The 26,355-nt window shown below is 28.0% G+C and overlaps 1 protein-coding gene across 2 annotated transcripts; it reads left to right on the top strand.

The window, feature by feature from the left end:
* The first annotated feature begins 1,503 nt into the window (after positions 1–1,503).
* On the top strand, positions 1,504–25,511 carry LOC111041545 (sodium/hydrogen exchanger 9B1). Of its 2 annotated transcripts, XM_022325840.1 has the most exons (13): positions 1,504–1,619; positions 5,539–5,655; positions 5,781–5,933; positions 6,014–6,324; positions 8,857–8,935; positions 17,413–17,787; positions 18,792–18,974; positions 19,129–19,304; positions 19,768–19,874; positions 22,085–22,249; positions 23,966–24,109; positions 24,346–24,447; positions 24,764–25,511. In XM_022325840.1, exons 4-13 carry the CDS (start codon positions 6,045–6,047, stop codon positions 25,097–25,099), a joined length of 1,947 nt encoding a protein of 648 aa, XP_022181532.1. In that variant the 5' UTR covers positions 1,504–1,619; positions 5,539–5,655; positions 5,781–5,933; positions 6,014–6,044; the 3' UTR covers positions 25,100–25,511. The 2 variants fall into 2 exon arrangements, with proteins under 2 accessions (XP_022181532.1, XP_022181533.1); XM_022325841.1 differs by lacking the exons at positions 1,504–1,619; positions 5,539–5,655; positions 5,781–5,933; positions 6,014–6,324; positions 8,857–8,935 and adding an exon at positions 11,681–11,985.
* Positions 25,512–26,355: the final 844 nt, after the last annotated feature.

Consider the following 26,355-nt stretch of genomic DNA (forward strand, 5'->3'; position numbering starts at 1 on the left):
CTGAAAATCAGCTACAATTCGTTTTAATAAATTGTTTTATTTTATTTTATTATATCGTACTTACTATTTTACTAAATATGTAGGAATTCATTTTTACTTTTTATTATAAATCAAGAATTTGGTTTTGATTTTGACAATAACAAAATAGTTACATAATATGTGGACATTTCCAATGATAATGTCTGTAACAAATTGTTTTAAATAGGAAGGAACTACACCTACACACATTACGTACCTACTACCTAGGTATAAATATATAATATGCCTATATTCATTTATGAATGTAAATCGTACGCAGGTTATAGCAGCCCTTGAGGCTTGAAGTATATCGATAACCGAATAGAATCAATTTTTGAAACAGTAGTTGTTTAATATTTGTATTAAACACATTTATGAAAAAGTAAAAACGTTTACCTATCTACCTATATAATTTATACTTAATGCATAAACACAATAGGTATTAAAGTATAAGTAGGTACCTAATTTTTGAAATGTATTTTATTATATAGATTTTAGCAAGTTTATAGATGCCTGAAATTATTTATTATGTAAAATTAGATTTAAATATTACTGTTTTATTGAAAATGTAATTTTGAATAATTCACATATCCATCTATATAACACTTAAGTTGACTCTGCATTCTCTGGTAAGTACCTATATAGTAGGTATACACTAAATATCTAAATATTATCGAATTTTTATAATAATTTTAATACCTAATACGTATACAAAGTTTTGGCTTTCTTATTTTCTTCACCGATTTTTCATTAAAAATTATTTTCCACTTACACAAAATATTATTGTGTACAATTCTTAATCTACAGAAGTGAAATTAATTTTACAGCACCTGAAAACGTGTTTCAAAAAAAGCACTAATTTTTTTAAAACCTATAATTCTGTCCATTTCATTACGTTTAAAATATAAAATTGTGTGAAAATAACTTACCCACAGTGATAAAACGTAATCAATAATATCTAGCAATTAATTGGAAATATAATATACGTTTCTGTACTTACTAATAATTTCAACTGTAAATAGACGTAACTACATGCTCAGGTATGTACCCAATACACTATATATTGCTAAACTACTATAAATTACTTATTTGGAGTTACTTGTGAATATAACGATGACAATACTACAATGAATACAATAATACTAAACGTTTTGTAAAAATAAGTTTTCTTTTAATATTTAAAGAATATTTTGTATAGTATATTATTATAGAACCTGATATACCTATTATATTCAATGAACAATGCACCAACAATACTATATAATATGCGTATTAAAAGAATATTGCACACGTTTCATGGAAATATCGAGATACAAATCTGAAAGAAGTAGAATATTATAATATATTATTTATCAGCATTTAATTTTTGAATAATACATTCAAGAATACATTTTGTAAATCTCCATATTTTTTTATGGGTATCTATTTTTAAATCTGTGTTTATAGTTTCATACTAAGTAGGCCTGATGCGTTATTCGCAATAGGTCCATCATAGCTAAAAGTTTTAAGTATTATAATTGTATTATATTATTGTTGGATATTTGCAAATTAAATTTGATTTACCTATTTTTTTTCGTATACTACAGGTCATGAACAGCTAGGTGAGTGCGCATAAAATATTATAATTTCGTAGTAGATGTAATACATTTAAATATTTTTAAAACATAATCAAATGTTTGTAGAAGCTATCTTGGAAGGGTGTTTAGTTTTTTACTTTTGATATTTTCAGCAGTACATGCCATGTTAGGGGCTTATTAAAACTTAAGCAAACATAAAATATATTCTACCTATATTGTCGAAAAATTATTGGTACAAATATGCTAAATAAAAATTAATAGGTAATGATTAGTATTTATTGTAATATATTATAAGCTGTGACAGTTGTGTATACAAATATACAATTATATAGGTAGTATACTAAATAAAAAAATAAAGATAAGAAATTGAAAAATTGAAAAATCAAACATTTTAAGTACCTAATGTATCAAAATAATATATATTACATATTTTTATTGGGTCCATCATTCCAGCATCTCAAGTTCTAAATTTGTGTGCCAACATTTCACATGGTTATGTATTATCAATGTTTATACATTTGTTACAAGACTTGGAATAGGGTTTTTTTTCAGAAAACTTTTATAAATGTGCATAATGCATATATAGGTATACAATATACTATTAATATAACTTCATATGTATAATATTGTAATATATTATCATTATTACAACACAATATAATTGATCCATGGAAAATTAAATAAACAAGATTATATTTTGAGTTACTTAAAATTACTAATTTTGTTACCTTTATAAAAAAGTGGAAATTGAGTTTTTGCAAACTAAAACAAAAAAAAACAATAGTCAGTGGCGTGGCGAACTTTAGAATTTTCAGAGGCGAGTATATTTTTCGATGACCACCCACCTACGAGCCCATGACCTATTATTGAACATTGAACACTAGGTTCTTATCTCTCTCTTAAAAACTGTACTATAAAAAAACATGACATTTATGGGGTGTGGGAAATTGCCTCTCTCTGACAATTTTAAAACTATATTATAAGATTAATCCTAAAAAAACCGAGAGGCGGCTGCGTCTCCATTACCCCCTACGTGGCTACGCCACACCACTGACAATAGTTATTCATATCCAAATTAAATATCCATTTAATTCCAAACAATTTAATTTTTTTCAACGTGAATGAAGTGACAGTGACTCTCGCTGTGAGCCGATTGTACAAAATTAGCATTTAGCAATGAATTTAAGCCTTAAATTATAACCGAACCTTAAATTTTAAGGTCTAATAATTGTTATATGAAACGTGAGATTGCAATTCGTATATAGTATACATATATAGGTATATACCTATAATCAAGGGTGGCTCCAGGAGAAGGGGGATTGGGGCCAAGGCCCCCCCAAGCCCGTACTTAAAAAATCGTATATTGTTAAAAACAAAATTACATTAAATATATATAATAATACTGAAAGTTTTCTGAAAATTATGACTTAAGTGTCCAGCCCGGCGTTCGTTTTTGTAGGTTCACGAAAATGTTGTATCCAATATTATTTAAATAAATATGTGTAAATAGCACAAAATTGATTAATACTCTTATTTAATTTTCTGATATAGTCATATAGATGTATGTTTTGCATAATTTGCCGAGAGATACTAAGCTTAAATTATATTTCATGTACTTCCTATGCAATATGCCTACTTAATATAAATTTCATTTTTTTTAAATTTATCATAAATATATTAAATAGTTAAATATTAGTACATTTCATTTATTTAAAATGTATTTTATGAGTATACTACTTATTTATGTGGTATTATAATTTACAATTTTTATAAAATTATGTAATATAATTATTTTAAACATTAAACTCATTATAATTAATTAAACATAAAATCATTAAAACTAGGTACTCTAAAAAATGGATGGAATAAATAGTTTTGTAGGTAAGAATAGTAATAGTTTTAATTTGTAATACCATTAGTTATGTACTTATGACCTGTACATTGTATTTCATTGTAATTTGTAATATTAATACTGCAATTGAAAATCAGGTTGAACATTTTTTTATATTAATCATTAGAAAAATTAGAGTAGTGTACCTATTAGGCACGGGTGCTTTCCAGAATTTGAGGAGTGGGACATTTGAGCGTGTTCAGATATTATCGTAGGTCATATGAGTGCAATTTCAATGACCATTTTGAGCACGCCACGTCATTAAATAGTGGTTTTATTTAGGTAGATAAATAAGTTATGGCATTTATCTATCTATACACAGCCCAAATGAACATGATTAAAAATTATTTTAATAAGATTATATTTATAAATTTTAATCATCAGTAGGTATTTACCTATGTTTTTCGATTCTCATATTGTTTATATTGTACAATGTATTCATATTATGCGAACCTATAAGTCGTTTAGCTTAAACGTCATGTCTAAACTATAGGATGTTTACACTTTCGGTACCTACAGCTTATTATGTTCTTATAAGTACTGATTAAGTTCGTTATAGAAGTGTAAAAAGTAATATTTAGGAACAACAGGAAAGTGTGTTTAGTTGATGGATAATGGGTAAAAGTATCGATCTGGTAATTAGAATTTTAAGAGGACGTCACAACCACATATTGCGTTGTTTTCTTGAAAAGTTACAAACATACGATATATAAGTTCCAATTTTGTTTAATAAGTAACCTTTAATAACAGAGCCAATTGACCTGTTATTAGACTTAAAGTTAACAACATTAATCATACTTTCTCATAGCTTTCTACAATATTTGACATTTTAAAGAAATTATTGGTAGGTATTCAAGTAAAATATTACAATTTAAAAATTATCTTAAATACATGTCTTACATTTTTAAGACATAGACAACACATGTGGGCGTAGTTAAATAAATTATAATAACAATTTCAAGTTTTATTGAAAAATTTGAGTAACATTAATAAATACAAATAAATATTTTTTTATGATTTAAGGCACAAGATTTATGGCTTAGGCCTTAATTCAATTCGTTACACTTTAACATCGTTAAATTTTTTTTATTTTGAAAGCCATGTTATTAATCTTAAACACTTTTGTTGAATTGGTGATATGTTACTATAAGTAAACATTTTTGCATTTTTACATTTAATAGTCTATAAAATACAACTAGATGGAGAGAAAAAATAATACAAAATTATAAAAATAATGTTAATTTTTTTAAAATAATAATGGTATTAAATATTATACAGTTATTGTTAGAAAGTATTTCTAAAGGATTTCTATAATTCGTGCCATTTTTGATTCTCCTGTTAGCTTCAATGAAGGTTTTTATACATTAATTTATTGTCATATATTGGCAGGTTTGACTGCAATTGTGAGGTCGAGTAATACAATATATTATAGTCTGAATTGTAATTTTACTTTTGACCAAGATTACAATTAGGTGGTTATAAAAGGTACAGTTTTAAAAATAGACAATATAGGTAGTTGTAATAATTATTGTATATAATATGGAATACAAATTATTTTAAAGATGCAATATGTTTTTCATGAAAAAAGCTACTATATAGATATTGGCATTCAACAGTAACTGATTTTGGTAGGCATTGTACTCAAACAAATCGGAATTAAGACATATATTTTACTGTCACACATTTTTAAGCGTGTTAATTCATTCGGCCGTCACGCCTGTATATACCTAGGTATACAGGGTGATCTATTTACAATGCTAAGCCAGCTTATTATTATTATTTTTTTTTAAATTATTAATTCCAACCTACATTTATATATTCATTATACTCTCCTAAAACGTTTTTTGTCAAAATATCGAATGTTGTAATATATTATGTTATTATATTTATAAAATAGTTTTAATAATAAGCATTTTTATCTGAGTGAAGAAAAATAAAAAGAGGTCCTTCACAATAGTTGTGACTAGTGGATCAACAACTCTAAATCTTGTTTGTAGAAGATGATTTTGATTCTAATAATTAGGAAACTAATATTATATTTTTTTTGGAAAGATGCATGGATAGTGTTATACATACTTCAAATTTCACACAAAAATATTCAATTGACTTAGAAAATGAACACGGACAGTTGAATTGATCACCCTGTTGGTATGCTCATTACGACCGACGGTAAGTATAGTCTAATAATTTCAATTCTTATATTCTTATATAATGTAATACTTGAGCTTCGTTACATAATAATATATTATGTATAAAAACTCAGCATGTTATTGGTCTGTGTATTTTAACTATAGGTATTTACTCATACACCGATTATGGTAATATTTTGCGAACCGTGCGACAGCCGGATCCAATATCAAGTCGAATCGCTGTCATTGTTGCAGAATCGGTGTCGAAAAACCAAAAAAACCGTCTCCGAAATACTCGTCGGTCGTTACCTTTCATAGGTACAACTGCCGTTCCGATTCCGGTGGCTGCGTAAGTCTGCTGCTATATTTCCGCTTATTCTCGTCGTCTCACATTGCAGCTATCTATTCATTACATTCGTGTATATTTAAATGGCCGGCGTGTACATCCGGAGACACGGAAGTGTCGTCGTCGACCCGTCGTCACCGCGGTCGGCGATACAACCGCGTAATCTTCAGACTCCTCCAGCGGCGACGAATTTGCGATGGCGGTCCGACTCGTACCAAGTGAACGGTCCTTGCAAAAGCGTCGATCCACTTGGCAACAATCCACGGCCGGATGAGACCGGGGTGGTCGTCGAGCTGACCAAGCTCCCTTACAGCTGCGGCGCGCACGACGACGACCTGCAGCAATCCCACCATAACCAGCAAGGTAAATATTTATAATACCCAATGTTTATAGATCTGTATATAGAGCGTATTTATAACACACAATGACTACATTATAATAGCCATTGACTATACAACACGATTTCAATAAATGACGGCGTCATTGATTTCCACGATAAATAGTGTTATAGTGAAATAAGTGCTACACTATTGATCAATCTACATTTTGTTTTACCTTGCCTGTGCCTCAATTGTAAATGTACAGACCGAAAACCAATTAAAATGATTATAACATTTTCATCATCTTTCTTAAATTATGGTATGTAATCTAGTTATTCAGAAGGTAATAATAATAAGGTAGGTAATTAATTTTTAACAATCTATACTATAATATTTATATTTTTTTAATGTTATTTTTGTATGAGAAAATATGTTTATTCCCCCAAAGACCACAGAAAAAAAGTCTGGTACTACCACCGACCATAACCTAGAAAAAAAGACGATAAATTTAAGACTATTTATATTGAATAGGTAATTTAAATCGAATATTATTCTCAGAGCGAGTATTTTTGTCGGGCTGTTAAGTTTAAATCGTCATTTAATAAAGAAAACCTTGCTTCTAAACACCTACAGCGGGTGAAAAGTGGTATAATTGTCTGGCTGTTGTCTATAAGTCTATACTACACACTAAACAAGGAATATGTATAGGAATTTTTAATATTCTTAATAGTCCTGGCTTACCGATCAATCGATGCAATAAAGATTGCTGAAACAGCATATTTGAAAATATAATGTGAAATTAATTTTTATGTCATCAACTTTTTGAAAGAATTGAAAGTTATTATAAGTAACTATTTATTTCAATATACTTATTCTTGGTTGTCGCCATTAGAGAAATAAAAATAATTACATAGGAAGTCGATTTCGAGTAGACTTTATGACAAATTAAAATCCTTTTTTTCAGAATACCTAGGTATTGTATCATTATTGGAATGAATTGCACAGTACATGTAATGAATAATGATATGAATATAGGTATCTATCTATAAAACCACTTGTAAAAGTTAATGCATGCTTGGCGTTTATACCTACTGCGGTTGTAATTTTCTTTCATTATTTTTTATTGGTATAAAAATGGGAGATATTTAAAAAAACGGGACGATTTTAAGTGTGCCGAAAGCTTTTGTCTCGACACCGGAACAGCCATTTTAAATACGAAACTTTCTAGACAAAATTGATAATTTTTATTTTATTGTAATTTAAAAATGAATAATCGCGATACATGAAAAGTCTATCAAATATTTAAATTAACACTTTTCTAAACATTTTGCGATTTTAAACATTTTTTTTTCATTTTGAGCTTTAAATTTTCATTTTTTTTTTTCAACAATGATGGTAAAAATATGAAAAGTGATCAAATTTTAAAAATTGTGAATTTTTTTGTACTTGGAAATGATATAAATTTTAATTTAAATAAAAAAATACTAAATACATTATAACTCATATTTTTTATCTCAAAATAATGTCATAATTTATTATTAAATAACCAAAATACACGTGTTTGATAGAAACATAACATTTAATTAGTAAGAGACGTTAATACTCTCAGTAATATTAGAAACGGTAAGTGGATGTTGTTCTGCTGTACACTAGGGACGTCTAGAAGGTCGCTGTAATGGAAGGTTTTAAATTTGAATTTAATGATATCAAATCATTGTATACGAAAAACGATTCTGAGCGGAGACGGTATGTCGGTTTGGATACTTATATCGTTATTACTTATTATTAATATGGTTCAATTAGTATAATTTTTAAATTATCAATGATGCTAGAAAAATATTAAATATACCTATGTGAAATTGGGCTGTTTTGGAACCGAATTACAATAAAATGATAAACGTTATTCTTTGTGTTAATATACAATTTTGTCCAAATTTGAACTTAAAATGTCTGTAAAAAATAACAAATTTATTCATAAATTTTTTTGATTTCTTAGTTACTGAAAAAACTGCTTATGTAGAATCTTGTCTTAAATTTTCAATCCTTAGCTATAAAAATTGAACATTTTATACATTTTTAACTACAAAATCATTTTCAATTTTCAATTTTATAAATTTGAACTTTAAATGCTTATAAAAAAAAATCATTCCAATGTATTTTTAATATTTTTTAACTGCCATTGTAATAAGTATCAAGAGTCAATTTTCGTGATGCTTATGAATTTTGTCAAAATAATAGGTTTCGTATGTACCTCATCACTCAGTAAGTTACTATAACGTAAGCGACTTACTGTAATATGGAACTAGGATAACTCCCGAAATTCGTCACTAACTACAATTTGACAATTGAAATTACTTTAAAACAATATTTTTGAAATGCTATTTTATGTTTAAAATCATAATTTTATATGCGACATATTTTGAATACAAATTTTTCAAATGTCCAAATCAGGATTATAGATATAGTTGCACTTTCATTACTTTTAAGAATTAAATAACTCTATTGTGCATACATAAATATTATTTTTTAACTGTAGTGATGAGTATCTTATTCATTTATGATTTTAATATTGCAGGATTTATCTCTATAATCAGTGAAAATAGAAAATCATTAACATTTCAAAATAGTAACGAGCCGACAGCAAGTATAGAGCTGTAAGTATACAACTATATAAGATATATTTTTAAGTCGACATGGCTGATATAAAAATTTAAAATTTTTGGTTTTTTTTAAAGTTAAGCTTGTGTTAAAAATACAGTAGCTAGATGCATGTATTGGTATTGGTTATGCATTTATGAGTTATGGCTACTAAAAACTTTACTACAAATAGTTTAGTTACCTACCTATAATATATTTCAAAACTAGGTCAACCATTTAAAATGAAAATTACTTATACCTAAATATGTATGAAATGTTTTAATTACAAAATATTGCATTGTATAATATAAAGTAATAGTACCTACCTTTACAAATTGAATACTCGGTCATATAATTGACTATAACAATATAATAATATAATATTTATAGTTGTTTTAGATTCTGAGCGTAGCAATTACAGTGATGTGTGTTTTTTGTATCCTGCGTCAGCTATAGGAGTATTAGCATAAAAATATTATGAGCTCTATTCTGAGCATGGTTTCTAGTAGGAAATTAGATCTGGTATAGAGGTACTTGTGGAAGTCAAAAGTGAAAAAGTGTCTGATATTTCTTATTATGATAATCGGTAAAAAAAATGTCCACAACACCAATTTTCGACAAAATTAATTTGGTTTTTGTTTGTAATTCAAAAATAAGTAACCTTAGAAACTTGACATTTTCACTAAATATTTATAAAAATATTTTCTAGACATGAATAGACGAATAATTTAGCTCTTTTTTTTTTTTGATATTTAAAGACTTGAATTTTTTGACAAGCTTAAGTTTATAAGTTTGAAAATGTTGTACGAAGTTTTTCCTAAATCAAATTTTAAATACTAATTATCTCCATTTTTTTTATAAGTATTTGGAGTTTAAATTTTGACAAAATCATGAATAATTTCTAACTATTTAGTAGACTTGTAGCTATAAATGTGTACATTTATACAATTTTATTTGTAATACCTATTATGATTAATACAGCAATACCTAGATCAAAAATGCAGATGCATTATTTTTCTTCTAATTTTCTAAAGATATTTAAAGTATTTACAAATTTTGACAAAATTGGATATTTCGACGATAGTTAACGGTTTTCATCAAAAGATTTTGGTTAGTTTGTTGTATTTAACAATTTTATTCGTGGGTTCTTGAAACTTTGAATTTATATTATTATATTATGACTTATGACTTATGAGTACACAATGCCATTTTCAAATTCAACGTTTCAAATACAGTTTATTTATATCATAAAATATACTTAGTAATATATGTTGATAGATTGTTTTCGTTCAGAATCGTTTTTCCGTATACAATGAATTCAAATTTATCAGTTACCACATACATTACAGTTATTTAATGACGAGGTATACTCAACACATACTGTACATCTAAACGGTTACCTACTTTCCCCCTTTTTTACAATTATAAATTATAATTCTACAGCGCAAACATTATATTATATAACTTGTATTGTGTACATAACGTAGATTTGTACACCTATAGTGTACCTATTTGCAGAAAAAAAATCCACTGACAAAAATTTAACTAAATAATTTATGTAAACAAAATATGAGTTGTTACTAATATGTGTTTAAATAAAAACTGAGAGTGCTAATGGCCACAGTTGCCGGGCTCAGGATCAATAAAAAAAAAAAAAAAAACTGAGAGGTACCTACTATGTGGCCCGCTATCTATTATCTAATATATATATATATATATAAATGTAATACCAGAATTCGGGAAAGTGATGTGAACAAGTGATAATTTACTATTATACAAACATATTGATGAAATAATGTTCTATCCACCTCGAAGATCGAAAAAGGCTAAAACTAAGTCTGAGTGAGCACCTTAATGTTACGACTTATGCTGTACCTACTTATGTACATAATGAATTCATAAATATACAGCAATATTTGATAAATCATAAACTATTATATTTAGGATGAAGTAACTCGTAAATTTTTAGTTTAAGCTGGAACTGACTCAGTTATTTTAACTAAATAAAGCTAATATGACGGTTGTTAGATAATTATTAATTGACTCCCCGGCTAAAGACACCAAAAACTATAATAGGTTCTAAATCAACACAATGAACACATTTTTTTATTTAATATAGGTACCTACCTAGTGATCTAAAAAGAACCTTTCTATTTTGAACTACCTATAGTGTTAAAATCAATGTGTTCTATTCTGAAGTCTGGTAATGTTTAATATGTATACACTATACATCATAGGCATTATTTATATTTATCAGTTCTAAACCAACAGTATAATGGTTTATGACTTATTTCAAGTGAGAATGTTTCTATTATTCGTCGATATAATATGTATTATATGGTTTATGACGAATAATATGTTATTTTTAATAGTTGTTATTTAAACGTGCAGTGGTTTTACATTTGTAGTGTATCGATTATTCATGAAGCTATATGCCTATATCGTTTAATTAGAGTTAGTTAAATGCTTAACACTAAAAACTGCTAAAATAGAAAATTTACTCAGATACGGTAGTAATAATAATGTGAAAACGAAAAATTCACTAAACGAATGCCAAAAATGTGTTAGACTGTAACAGTAGTGCGTTCATGACAAGAAACAGGTAATATTTTATGATAATTACAAACACCCATTTGTTATTTTTTCGCTCTACACGAGGCAATTTCAATAAAACAAACAGGTGTTTTGTTGTATAATTTATTTAGAAAAAAAAATACTACAAAAATAAAGTCAGTTGACTGGAATAAAAAAAAATATGAAATGATTGGTTTATTACACTTACACACGGTATGAGTAATGTGTGCGTTTGACGCAAAACAGTGTTACACCCGTTTTTCAGTTCGTATAGTATATTATTACACTAACGCTGCTTTTTAGTTTAATGCTATTATTACAAAGATACGTTTAATAATTCTATTTGTTTACTTTTATAATTAAATAAAATAAGATTGTTTTTTTAAATGAATTCCCCTAAACATAGTTCGGAATACATATCTGCTATTAATGTAAAACAATCCAGCGACGAAGTCTACAAATTCAATTTCGGCACGAACGACAGAGAAAAAAAGTAATCTTCTGCATTTTATTCCACATATTTTCTTATGTCCGAGTACCTACAAATAATAAACATTCAACAGTGACATTTTAATGAAGAGTATAACTGTATTAGCATACAAAGGTATTTTGTTTTTTAAACTTGTAAAATGTAACTTATAATTTGTACAAGACGTAGATGTATAATATTTTGAAATTTAGAGAAATATAAATGTATAGTATAATATATAATACAATATTTTATATAAATATAATTTTATTATTTCGTACAAAATTGAATTTTACCTACAATTTTATTTTTATCATAGAAAGTTTTTGAAATTTAATTTTGTACTTATAATATAATATAATATTACATTACATAGTAGTAAATAAGTACTTCTTTTAATTTCTATGAGCTTACCAAAATATTTTTGGATTTTTGTTTTGTTTGACACTTAGTTTTTGGTTTAAATATTATTTTAATTATTGATGATTATTAATCATTTCTTATTAGATATATGTGCGAGAAAGAAAAATTGCAGTAATTTTAATGCAATTTTCTGTGTGGGTAAAAATACGAATCTTCGCAATCAAGATTTTAAGTAATTATTAGCTTCAAAATAATATATACCTACCTATGTTCAGTGTTAGCATATTAAATATCTAATTTATAGGATAAATCATAGTATTTTGATCATATTAATGTTTTAAGTCGTTGTACACATGGAGTTTTGATGATTACCAACTGACATATCGATAAAATGGAATTGAAATTAATTAAATGTATTTGGTTCTTTATTTTTAATGATAGTTGACATTTTTTATGTACTCAGGTGCCAACAAAAAATTCAACTTAATTGTTTTAATGTTCACAACTATTTTTAATAGATCCTGATTGTAACTTTTTTTCTGAAAATCTTTATACGTTTTGAATCATAATTATAGTTCACTAAAATTAATTATTAAATAAAAATATAATCTAAATATATATTTATATTTATATATTTAATAATAATTTAATATAACTCATCACATATTTATATAAATATTAATTAAAAATCTAATGAAGCACACTCGCAAAAAAGTAAAAATGTATTAACTTTTGGGATAGCTACATTTTATGTTTTCGAGTACTTATTACAATTATTTTGATTAAAACTATCAATTGGTACAAATAGGTCCTCAGTTCAAAAAAAAAAAAAAATAAAGATCACATTATTTTTTAAATTTATTTGGTTATTTTATTTTATCAGTCTATATGATAATCATTAAAAAAACCATTAGTACAAAAACGTATAAGATGCACCCTATATAATATAGGTACCTACCTACATTTCGTGTAATGACTAATGAGTATACTTGTAGACGTATACACGATATGGTTATTATAACAATATTATATTAAAATTATAATTAATGAATTATACGAAAAGCGTTGAGTCCTCATTAATTATCTGATATTATAGTTCTAGCTAACTGATATAAACACATATTTATTTTGAAAATGAAATGAAACGTCCTAGCCGTCATTTGCATTGCGTTTATAAATTAATGAATTAATCCTGTAATAGTTACATTATAATATATTAATGACAATTTTATGATAAATAAAACACCATTATACTTGTAGGTACAAACGTTTTTGTTAAATGCTTATAGTATAATATACATTTTAGCAAATTATTTTTTATATCATTATTACGACGAAATTCTAATAAACTCGTTTTAATAATAATAAAATATAAAAAGTTATATAATGTATTATATTAAAATATAGTACATGGGAATAGCTAGTCATTTTAGACCTAAAAATGAACCTAAAATATATCTTAAAATTATAATATAAGATATCAATAGTATAATAATACACATTTTCCATCCACAGAACTGAGGAGGAATATCGATTTTTTATGGCAATCAAAAAAAATTTTTTTTAATGTTAACATAATATTGGTCAATAATATTTTTTCTTATTTAGCTGATTTTAACTGAGAAATGCCACATTTAAATAGCATCTCTAAAGAAATGACTATATAATTAAATATTTTATGTTCATACGATTATTAAAATAAAATTTAATAGGTAGGTATATTTATGTTTGTTTTTAGCAGAAATGGCTAATAAATAAAACACTATCTGGTACATTCAGTTAGGCACATACTACAAAAATAAGCTAGTTATTAATTTTCTTTTAATTTATGGTGCCCACCTATATTTTATTTAATTATTTTATATTTAAGTACATATTATAGGTAGGTAATGATTTGTGATTACATGATTGGTACTTGTGATTTGAGGACTGAATATGAGCTGTATAAGAGTGGGTACCTATTGTTAAATTGTTATCAAAGCTGTTCCTACAAGGATGTAGTTTAAAATTCACCTAGTAAAACAGTTTTTTATTTTTTTTATTTGTATTGTTCGTTACAGCTTCGGCACCATAGGCCATTAGCTTATGAGTTTTATACAATTATATACTTATAAATATATACTTAGAATAGGAGAGATAAAAAAAAAAGAACAGTTTATACAAAATTAGTGACTTATTCTATTTAATTATTATATGCTTTTATCTTATTTTAATGCCTTGAGGAACGATATGATGTTTTCCGGTAGGCAGTCGGGACCGATAATCTCGTACAGGTTCAATGGTATGTTATGCTTTATCGTTCTTCCTCGTTGGATCTACACTCGGTCAGCAAGTGTTTAACAGTGAGGGTCGTTCCGCACTAGGGGCATTCCGTTGGTATTTGGTTGTTCATAAGGTGTCTATGAGTGAGGAGGGTGTGACCGCGCGATTCTTAGTCGGGTTATTATTATTCTGTTTTTTTGGTTGTTTTTGTTCGTGACCAGGGATTTATATTTTGTTTTATTTCTCGTAGTTTGTTTTTTTAGTTTATCCAGTGGTTTTGCCATATGTTCCGTGTTAAAATATTTATATGATTTTTTGTGTCTATTATTAAGTTTTTTATTTTTTTTTTTATTTCTTAAATTAAATGTATTTATAGTTGTTCTATATAATTGGTGTGTATACAAAAAATACCCAGGTGTATGTGATTTTTTTTGATAGTTTATATTGGGAGACATGTTATATACCTTAAATTAAAAACAAAATAAATGAACTTATCCTAAAAATTCTTACAGATATTACCCAAAATAACCTCTGAAATCGAGCTAAACTGCTCAATTTTATATAGGTGGCCTAGGCAATTAGTGTAATTTTGCCTACATTGTCCATCAAAATTTGGCAGTAGTTAGAATGCCTGGGCAATGTGTACATTGCCAGATGTTCAACTTTACCCGTAACATGCATAATATGTATTTATTAGTAAGTAATCATAGTTGTGAGCCGACGTGACAAGGTAGTCATCAAAAAAATAAGTAGATTCAAGTTTAAACTTAAACTCTGTTTCAAGTATTATATCGAAGACCTGGAAGTTCAGATAAGATAACTTTTTTTTACCATTATTCACTAACCAATCTTTCTATCAAAGGCATATAATTATATTAATCACATAAGATAATCACTGCAAATTGCACAATATCACATAAAAAAAAAGTAAATATGAATTCAGATAGTATGAGATGACAGTAAAATGATTAGAATCTATGTAAAGTAACTATTATAAGTTGTGTGTAGATATATTTTTCCATATCTAAAAATATATATTACTAAATAATATTATATTTATATTTTATACTATCCAAGTTTAGGTATAGGTAGTCGATAATACAAAGATTCAAACGTTATTAAATGTATCATGTATCTATTAATAATTCATATTTACTTTTGAACTATTTGAACTTATGTTTATATGTGATAGTATATAGACTTATTTAACTTTGTAACAAAACTTAGGTATAAAGTCATGTCTAGAAAATGCTAATATTGGTGAAAATTTCTATAATCTACGTTTATTCATTCTAGTAATAATTACAATGTCTTTACAAATTCATGTTTACATCATATGACCTTTGACTATGACAGAATCGAATTGTATTTGAAGTAAGGTTGAAAACCTGGTTTGGTTTGGTGATTGAATAGCTACCACTTAATATTTTTTATTAATATTACAAATTTATTAGACATTCAATCATATTTATTTTTAATTATATATTTTAAAATAATTTGGGTATTAATGCGTGCATGCAAATGTATTAATCACATCATCAATATTAAGGTGTTTGATCTCAATTTTTTTAATTAATAAAATGCTTTAATTTGATCTATAGAGTATAAATTTATATAAAGTGATAGAGAGTCTAAAACTGTTTTCCAAAAATATTTTTTGATAAGTTTCAAGTTTTAACAAGAAAAGATATTTTTACAGTTTCACATTTAGTAGAGGACTCTGGAATTTTAATTTAAATTGTACATTTCAACCATCAATATTTTTACTATTGACATGTATAATATAATAGTTGTATAATATATGATAAAACATTTATTTAATTTAATACATAATATATACATCTATAAATCTATAAAATTTGTAGATACAGTTATGTAATAATTTGTATTACTAACCCGTGAGTTATTATACGTTATTTAACCATATAGTTTATTTATATTATTTAAAAATTAAATTTTACTGGTGGAAATTATATTGTAGGTAGTATTATATTTTATAATATTTTATCAACATAAATTATACTGACATTTCCGTTATATACAAAGGATTGAAATTTTAAATTAAAAAAAAAATAGCTATACAAATTTAGTAATTTAAAATACAAGAGGACGTTTGGTCCTATATTAATAATTGAGCCGGAAAAAATGTCTGTGGACTGATTTTTTCGACGGGGATGAATTGTCTGCGAATCGTTAGCACGATGGATGATAATATTATGGATTTATGTTCTATATTATTGTACCGCCTTTATATTTATGTTTAGAATTGATTTTGAGTATAATAAAACATTAATATTACTTTTGACAATAGAGAGATGATCATATGTTCTTAAAATATGCACATAAATGTATCATTATATTGTACCTAACGTTCATAGTTTGATTGCCATATATTTTATTTTTAATAGATAAGTTACTGTCATTTATTGAAAAAATATTTTGTGAAAATTGATACACATGTATACTGATATGCACTAGCTCTAACGAAAGCAAACAAGCTTCTACGTTACCTTTTTTTCCCTTTATTTTATACACTTAATATTTTTTTTTAAATATTGCAATATTACAACTATTCGGCGCACGGCGTTTTGGATAGGCAATTTAGCTATACCACATCATTTTTCAATTTTTCCAATGTTTTTTCACCACATAAAAAAATCATCATAAAATAATGTAATTATTTTATTATATTTCAAAAGGATTTTTTTGTCGGCAATCATTGCGGAGCGTGAAGTCACCTTTGTACTTTATTAAGTCTCTCGATGACGTGCAACCCATTGTAATCACGTGGTATGATATGGTATAATGGTCACGTTGTCGTTTCAGCTCCTGGTGGTATATATTCTGTCTGAAATGCCGTCAGAAGGAAGTAGGACCCGGATGGGAGCCGGGGTGCTGGTCGAAGACGTGCCCACATCCATACTGCCCTTCGTTTCGGCACGTGGCCCGGATCCTTGCACTACTCGTCACTGTCACGCTGTTCTGGGGTGTGGTGCTGGCCGTGATGGGTGCGGACGCCAAGCCGGGTGGGCAGCTGTTCAACATCGCCGTGCTAGTGGTGTTTGCGTATCTAGGTGGATGGGTGTTCCGCATGCTCACCTTGCCCGCACTTGTTGGAATGCTTCTGGTCGGGATCGTCTACAAGAACGTCGGTCTCATCCACATAGAAGGCCACTATGCGGAATTCGTTTCCATTTTGAGGTAATAGTCTAAAAGAACGTTTCAGTCAAAATTGACTCAGGTTTGGATCCGCGAATCTCTCTACATTGATTTGTTGTTGTTGCTGTTATGGGCGATGAGTTAGTAATGAAATGTAATGGGTAATAACATTTCACAAAATTATTTGAAACATGCCAAAAAGTTTAAGTACAATATTACTTCGAACCAAATTACTAAGAAAAAAGGTTGTACATACTAAAAAAAAATGAAGTTACATATTATTTTATACTTATTAATCATTACTAAATCCCATCGTAAAGGTTTTTACTTCAAAACAAGTATTCGTTAATAAGTTTTTCAGTATAAAAATTATCATGTAATACAAACTTCTTTTACCTACTGCAAAACGTTAAGATTTAAGGAGATGATTGTTTGTACTATTTCTAAATATAATTATAGTTCATTAATATAATGATAGTACATTTATAAGTTAGCGGTTAGGGGATGATCGTTTGAAAAAAAAACATTTTATCAATTTTACTTTATATTGTCCCCGTGTGTGTGTAGGTACGGTACCAATACGGTATCAATGGTTTATTTTAGATAGGTACTAGAATATGCGATTTATCAACTGCCAAACGATGGGCAATATAACCAGCAAGTCGCAACGCGTACACCGGCATATTAAGTTCACACAGGGTACAGTTTAATGTCCTTACCGTCGACAGAAGAATACGTATCAGGATCAGTTATTTGTGTAATGTTGAATGTATTTAATAATATGGCTATATGGGGTATCGAAGAGCGGAGTTCCCGCGGGCACACTTGTTTAGTATTACGGTTGGACTCAAGCCACCTCCTTCCCCTCCACAAAGACTTGTGAGCCAATTACATCAATATCTGTTGGATTGTGATGATTTTTTTTTGTTCGCCACCCAATCTCACCGTTGAATCTATAAGTCTTACGTATTCCTTGATAAATTATACTTAACCATCATTTAAATAAATAACCATACGTGTACATTGAAAGTTGGCATTTTTTTCAGAAAAATAGCTTTAGTGGTAATATTCACGAGGGCGGGATTGGACTTGGACCCAGTAGCGTTGAAAAAACTATACTGTAGAGTGTTGTTCCTTGCTCTCGTCCCGTGGTGTACCGAAGCAGCCGTAATCGCCGTGACGGTTCACTATTTTTTGAGTTTACCATGGTCGTTCGCTATACTTTGCGGGTGAGTATCGTATAATATTATAATGAGTTATTATTCGACTAAATATTTCTGTTCTATGCATACCTAACGATTTCGATGTAATAACACAGTAATCGTATACCAATCGTAATACCTATATTGTAACACGACTTTTGGCACCTACCCACTGTCGTAGATCGATCATCGCCGCCGTGGCTCCGGCTGTAGTAGTCCCTTGCCTATTTCGTCTGAGGACGAAGGGTTACGGTGTGGCCAAAGGGATCCCGACGTTGATCATAGCAGTCGCTGGGATTGATGACGCCGCATCCGTCATAGCTTTTGGAGTGGGCACCAGCATGCTTTTTGGAACAAGTACGTACGCCTATAAAATGTTTGTAATAAACATAGTAATAAACTAAATTAACTGCAATATTTTTCTTTAATGCAAGTAGGCGCCAAATTTGAATTATAATATAGTTAAATAAAATATAATAATTTTTTTGCTGCGGGTACCTACTTGGATAATATTTCTTAGGTCATATTTTATAACCGTGTAATTTTTATACATATTTTTGTAGTGAAAACGTAAAATATTATCATTTGAATGTTAAATTTAATCAAGCCATTGCTAATGTTATGTCGTATGTGTATACTGTATATCTGAACCTATTTTGTTTATAGTTCCACATTCCGTGCTATTTAAAGTAAACTCATAATTTATGTTTTGCTATTTAAAATTATATTTTTATGCAAAAACAAAACAGTTCTTATGTTTTTTTATCGTTATTTTTATATGCTATTGCAGTATTACCTAATAAATATTTATGTATTTCAGATTCAATTACTTATGATTTATTGTTAAGTCCAGTATCAATAGCAGTTGGGATATTGTACGGTTTAGTTTGGGGTTTTATTGTTAAATACGTTCCAGAACGAACTGATGTAAGTATTAAAAAATAAATTATTAAAAATACATCAAATTTTATTTATATCCGTTAAGTTCTAGAGCTCTAGAAACTATAAATGGAGTATAATTAATTTTAAATGATTTTGTTCTTGTAATATTTCTAACTCTGAAGTATTTAAATGTAATTACTTATATTAATGTAAATATAAGATATTAAGACATGTATATATGTTAGGGACAAGTGACTAGGATCTAGGATAGAACTTGTTAGATACTTACTCAGGGGCGCCATTTGAGTTTTATAATAGGGGTGCCAACATTTAAGCAGGCCAATTTTTTTTTTTTGTCAGGCCACATTTTTAAAAATAGTAAATGCAGATATCGTTTAATATCATTTAGGTTAGGCTATTGAAGAATATATTTTAATGAATTCAAATTATTCATTAATAATTTGTTTGCCTTTTGGTACATATGTACAGCCGTACAGGTATAGGTATCTACATTTAATCAATGCAATTTATTCCAAATAAAATGAATAAATTATATTTATTTACTTAATATAATAAATAATTTAATAATAATACAATATTCCATACAGTTACAGACGTACAGTATTCATAAGTTTTTTAAATTAATTATACTATTCTAGCTTATACCTTCTACTTTTTAGTTTCGAAAATCTATCTACTGCCTCATCTAAATCTATTTTGTTAGCATCTTCTTTTTCTACCGCTATGACCAATTAGTCACTCAAACGCTCGTCACCCATTGAAGATCTTAGATAAGATTTTACTCTTTTGAGTGAAGAAAAAAACCTTTCATTTGATGCAGTACTCACTGGAAGAGTGTTTATAATTTGAAGTATCTTCAATGTTTCTGAAAATGCTGCTGGTAGTTTTTTGAGTGTATCAATAATTGAATTTAAATCTGGTTGAACAATATTTTTTTGTTGAAGCAACGATTTTGCAGAAGTAAATTCAGATGGAATTTTTAATACATTAATTTTAAAATATTTGTAATGATTTAAAAAATTTTGTAAATGTAAACATTCTTCATTGAAATAGTTGTTATTTGATTCTAAAACTGTATTATCTGTGGTTGGTAAAATAACAGGAACGTTGGCAATCTATAAATTAGTATATTAAAAATTATTATAAATACTAATTAACATGATAAATATATTACAACTGCTAATACAATTGTTATTTGTTTGTAATTACCAGCAAGTAAAAACACACTTTTTCATCGACTACTTTTTTAATGAAATTTAAAAATATACTTACTGGTCTTACTATAATTGTTGACTGCTTATTTTTTGTAAAAATTTGCTCTATATTGTAGCATTTGGATGATATTTCAATCATTTTTTTTTTTGTTTTTGTCGCGCAAACGAGCAGCTCCGCCTTTTCTCTTATTTTCATTTTCAACATTCATGATGACAAAATTAAAAAAACAATTAAATAGTCGATAACTAAATAACAACACTTTACGTTTTTACGTAAATTACGTTAACATGTGAAAACTTCACTCTTCACTGTTCAATCTTAAATCGGTATCATTAATATCAATAAGCTTTCATTTCATTTTCGATCTATTTTAAGAATGTATTTTCCAGTAATCAGTGATTACTAATCACTAATCCGTCAGTCGTCCGTCGACCGTATACCCCCACCAACAACCACCGGTGTGGGACGTGCGTACAGTGCCGTCAGTCCTTTGTGAACCATAATATACAGCCAGTTCCAATTGGCACCACTATAATATACATGTTTACATACAATTTATTTGAAATCGCCAATCGGTGTATGCTTATACAAAAATACTTATACTTATACTTAGACTTATTGAAAGTTTTGATCGGCGACCGTCGTGCACGATTGAGTGCGAGAGCAGGAGAATTAGGGCTCGGGACGGCCGTCGGCGCATTCTAAATTTTAATCCAGGCCAATAAGACACAGAAAATAATAGGGGAGCCAAAGTATACCCTGCTCCCCCCCAAATGGCGCCCCTGTACTTACTTATTTTGTAAGAAATGTTATAGTTGTTAAAAATAATATACGGTAGGGAGTATTTTTATAATACTTTAATAATGTACACTATGTTTTGTTTTGAATCAATCAATCAATAATATTATTTTAATAATTTAATAATTTATCATATTATTATTAATAATACATGAGTTTTAAGTTAAGTTTTTCCTTGACGAATTAATTTATCGTTTGTGATTATTGTTTTGTTTATATAGCCTTACGTGGTGCCACTTCGAATTTTAATGTTATCTGGAGGTGGATTATTAGCTGTATTGGGTTTTGAACGTACAAGTTTAGAAGGCGCAGGTCCATTAGCAGTGATCATCTCATCGTTCACTTCAATTTATTTTTGGACTAAACAAGGGTGGAATATTGAAGATGTATGTTAATGGTTAAGTACAAATAATAGTTTTGAAATGACATACATTTAAAAGTTAATGTTTTTTTAAAACAATATAATATAACAATTGGGTAATGGTTTAGTACAATTATAATAATGAAGATAATGGTAAAATTATTTCTAGTAACAAAGCACAAGGTATGTTATTGTATTGATAATGTATAGGAAATATGGAGTTACCTTTTTAGAATATTAAACAAAAAATAGAAAAGCATTATTATTAATAATTACAAATTAATTGATTATTATCGACATAGTATAAACTTTAAAAGTCAAGTGCTCTTCCTACTAGATAGGTAAAAGGGTACCTATACCTAATTATTGCTATTATCAGATTATTTTAAAATAAGTTGTACAATTATGTGTACTTTTAAAGTTGTTCTTACAGCAATTTTAAAATATCAATAATATGAAAAAATGAATTTACTAATTTAAATGGGTTTTTGAGTACTAACCGAAGTAACTATTCACTTACATGCAGTTATGTTATTAATATCACATTTACAATATAAAAATATTGAATCACTTCAATCAACAACAAGTATACAGATTTATCTACCATTTTATTAAAAAGTTGAAATATTTACACAGTATAACAATAAAAGCCAATAAACACATACGATGCTGTGTAATTTTTACAAGTATGTCTATACTGCCACTCTGTATCTTCATAGTGAATGGTTTAATGGTAGTGCATAAATGCACATTAAAATATAATGTTTGTAAATTATAAACAATTTTGTAATAATACATTATAATTTCCCTCTTTATCGTCCAAAATACACATAACATTTTTTAAATATTTTTTTTATTCGTCTACTATAAATATTATGTTATTTATAAAAGTTGACAGCATGAAGTTTTTTCCGTCAAACAAACAATTTAAAATTAATTTCCAGTTATTTGGCACAACCAACACAGTACATTGACAAAATTATTGATTAAATCACTTCAGTATTATATAACTATAGAACTATTATTAATTCACAATATAGTCGAATAAAGTTCAATATTAGATATGATAAACATAAGGACAAATTGTATTTATCGAATGCATATATATGGCATATGTCAACTAAGCTATAATATTGCATAAAAAAAGTCCTTAAGCATGAAAGCTGACGCTACCTTGATTAGAATTTTTTTTCATAATATGTAATGATTTAGCTTTGAATTCAAATTGAATGCATCCAATATCCAAATCACTCAAGAACTATGAAACAGAAAAAGTTTCTTAATGTTTTAAAAAATGTTAATGTATCGTTCATTGTAAGTCTATATGTATAGATTACGTACATTAAATGTATAATGTATGAAGTATGAATGTTTTTTAAACATTTCACAAATTTACCATTATTTTATGTAAAATTTTTGTAACATAAACTTTTTTTTATAAATCAAAGTTACACACGGGTAATTTTAGTCAAGTACTCGACGTAGTACGTACTTAGGTCATGTTTTTCACGTATCTATGTTTACAAAAACTAATAGCCCGAAATAACTAAACTTAAATTGTTCAATTGCTTCAAACATATAATGTCAAGTAGGTAGTTACTTTAATGACTTAATATTGGTGACATGCAAATTATCTGTTTGAGATTTTTATAAGTTAAGCGAGTTACATCTTACATCATTATCATACTCATTACTCATAAAATATTTAACGTGATAATATTGTCGATTGATTTTATGCTAGAACCCAGTGGCAACAGCTTTTGAAATATTTTGGATGATTTGCGAACCAATACTGTTTGGATTGACAGGCACACAAATTGTACTCAAAGAACTTGACCTGAAATTCGTAACGGCAACTGTTATGTGTGTCGCCATCGCTTTTGTGGTACGTAAAAATAAAAGTGACAGTCGACCATGTATTTATATTGGTTGTTGCAACCAATATTAATACCTAAATTATATTCAAAAATTAAAATTGAATGTGACACATGAGTTTTTATCTTGCCATTCAATGTAATAAATAACAATAATACTATTATTTTTTTTTTTTATTCTATATTATTCACAATATACGAAATCGGGCCTAATAAATAATTCATTGCATTTAATTATTCGTTTCAGACACGGATTTTTATAACGATCATAGTAGCTTCCGGGAGCTCTCTGAATTTTAAAGAAAAACTGTTTATTGCGTTGTCGTGGATGGCCAAAGCATCTGTTCAAGTAAATAATGACTTTATTTTATTTTTATAATTTTATACAGTATAGTGTTGATCTAATATTAGCCCACCAAATTAAGAGATTTGCAATTAAAAAACTAAATAAATTATTGCTGACAGCGCAAAGGTGATTTCATTTTAATTATTAAAACAAATTTCATTTGAAAAGAAGTAAAAACATCCTCAAACCATAGTATTGTATCAACTATATTTTTATTCACTGGTTATCTTGTCGTTATCGAGTTTAATTATTCAATCGCACCCACTATAATTCACCATCTCTTATTTTTCTCAAAAAATTCTCGTGGTATCGTTATTAGGCCGCTCTAGGGCCGGCCGTACTGGAGGTTGCTTCCAACAACAAAAATGATGAACACATCGGATACTCCCGGACGATCGTGATGGTGTGCATTATCTCCATCCTGTTGACCGCCCCAGCGGGTGCTATCATCGTCTCACTGTCAGGCCCCAAGCTGCTGACCAAGGCCAAGCCCAGCAACGAACAGTGGCGACGAGGGCCCAGACCGTCAATCCGTGATATCACGTTGAACAGTGAGGACGAGGATAATGGCACCAGTGTGAGCAATGATCAGGTACAGGAGTGCGACGTGGCGAAAGCGGATAGCACGACCGAGGACCAGAGCGATAAGATTTGAGTACCACGGTTACAGGAATAACATTGAATAAAATTCATCATCGCGTTATGTTATACAACACAATATTGTACTATAATATAATATATGGGGTGATTCACCAAGCACACTCAATAATAAATTTCAAGTTCTGATTTTTGGAATTTTTAAATAAACCGATATTTTCTAGCTTAAGGAGTCTCTTGTGGCAAAACAAAGTTCTATTTTCCAAATATGATTTTTGAGTATACTTAAGATTTCCGAAACTCAGAATTTAAATATCTGCATTATTGAAGAAAAAAGGGCTGAGTATGTTTGGTGAATTATCCTACTGTATAATATGCGGCTGTAGGTGAATCTCGATTTCCGATTTCCTGATCGGAAAATTTTGTTTTTGTTTTAATTTTTATAATTCCCTTACATACATTATACAGTCAATATTATAATTCTGTTACGATGTTCATATTTTATAGACGGGTTAATGGTTATAGACTATAGTTGTATTAATTATGAGATGGTTTTAAATTTAAATAATTTATATTTTTTAAGTGATAATAGTTATTTATGTTCATTATAATATTACACTCCGCTACGCCAGAGCCAAGCGGTTCAATTCACGTAATACTGGACAATATAAAGTACCAACCTCCCATTTCGTGAAATACTGAATTTGTTCACTACTTCGTTATTTGTTTTTAAAATTTTAAATGTGTTAAATAATACTTTTAAGTTAATAGGAGGTACTTAATTAATAACTACCTAGTGTTTGTTCATTTATTTATTTCACTAGAATAAAAAAAAAATCGTGTTGTAAAAATTATTATTATATTACGCGTATCCTATACTTTTGATTGTGTTAGTTAGGTATATAATAAACATTTCCAGTATAAAATATTATATATACCTATTACCTGTGTTATGACAAACTACATTAATAGGAAAATAAATACATAGGTAATTATAGTTATAAACAATATTCACTGCTCCAAGAGACCAATTTATTTGAAGTTTATATTTTACTGTTTAAGTGAATCACTAAAATGTTAAAAAGCATTACTCACAAAAATTACGCCCTTGGAAAATTGGGGAGTGCTCCAATAATAAGCAATAAATAGAGTTTGAAATTTGTACTTAAGAAAAAATTAGCAACTAAACAGTTGTGATGGCGTGATAAAATTTCTAAAGAAAAAAGTTACTTTCGAGTAGACACCTTTACAAAATTATGTATGAAACCAGGCGCGGCGTTTAGGGGGGGGGCATAGGGGCCATGACCCCTCCCT

This window comes from Myzus persicae, unplaced genomic scaffold, assembly GCF_001856785.1.
Source record: "Myzus persicae strain clone G006 unplaced genomic scaffold, MPER_G0061.0, whole genome shotgun sequence".
NCBI lineage: Eukaryota > Metazoa > Arthropoda > Insecta > Hemiptera > Aphididae > Myzus > Myzus persicae.

What these genes read in the sequence shown, in the direction of transcription:
- LOC111041545 (XM_022325840.1), top strand. Translation starts at nt 6,045, where the DNA reads ATGGCCGGCGTGTACATCCGGAGACACGGAAGTGTCGTCGTCGACCCG. An exon ending in AAGGGTGGAATATTGAAGAT is followed by an intron (nt 22,250 to 23,965) that starts GTATGTTAATGG and finishes ATTTTATGCTAG; the next exon opens with AACCCAGTGGCAACAGCTTT. An exon ending in GTGTCGCCATCGCTTTTGTG is followed by an intron (nt 24,110 to 24,345) that starts GTACGTAAAAAT and finishes TATTCGTTTCAG; the next exon opens with ACACGGATTTTTATAACGAT.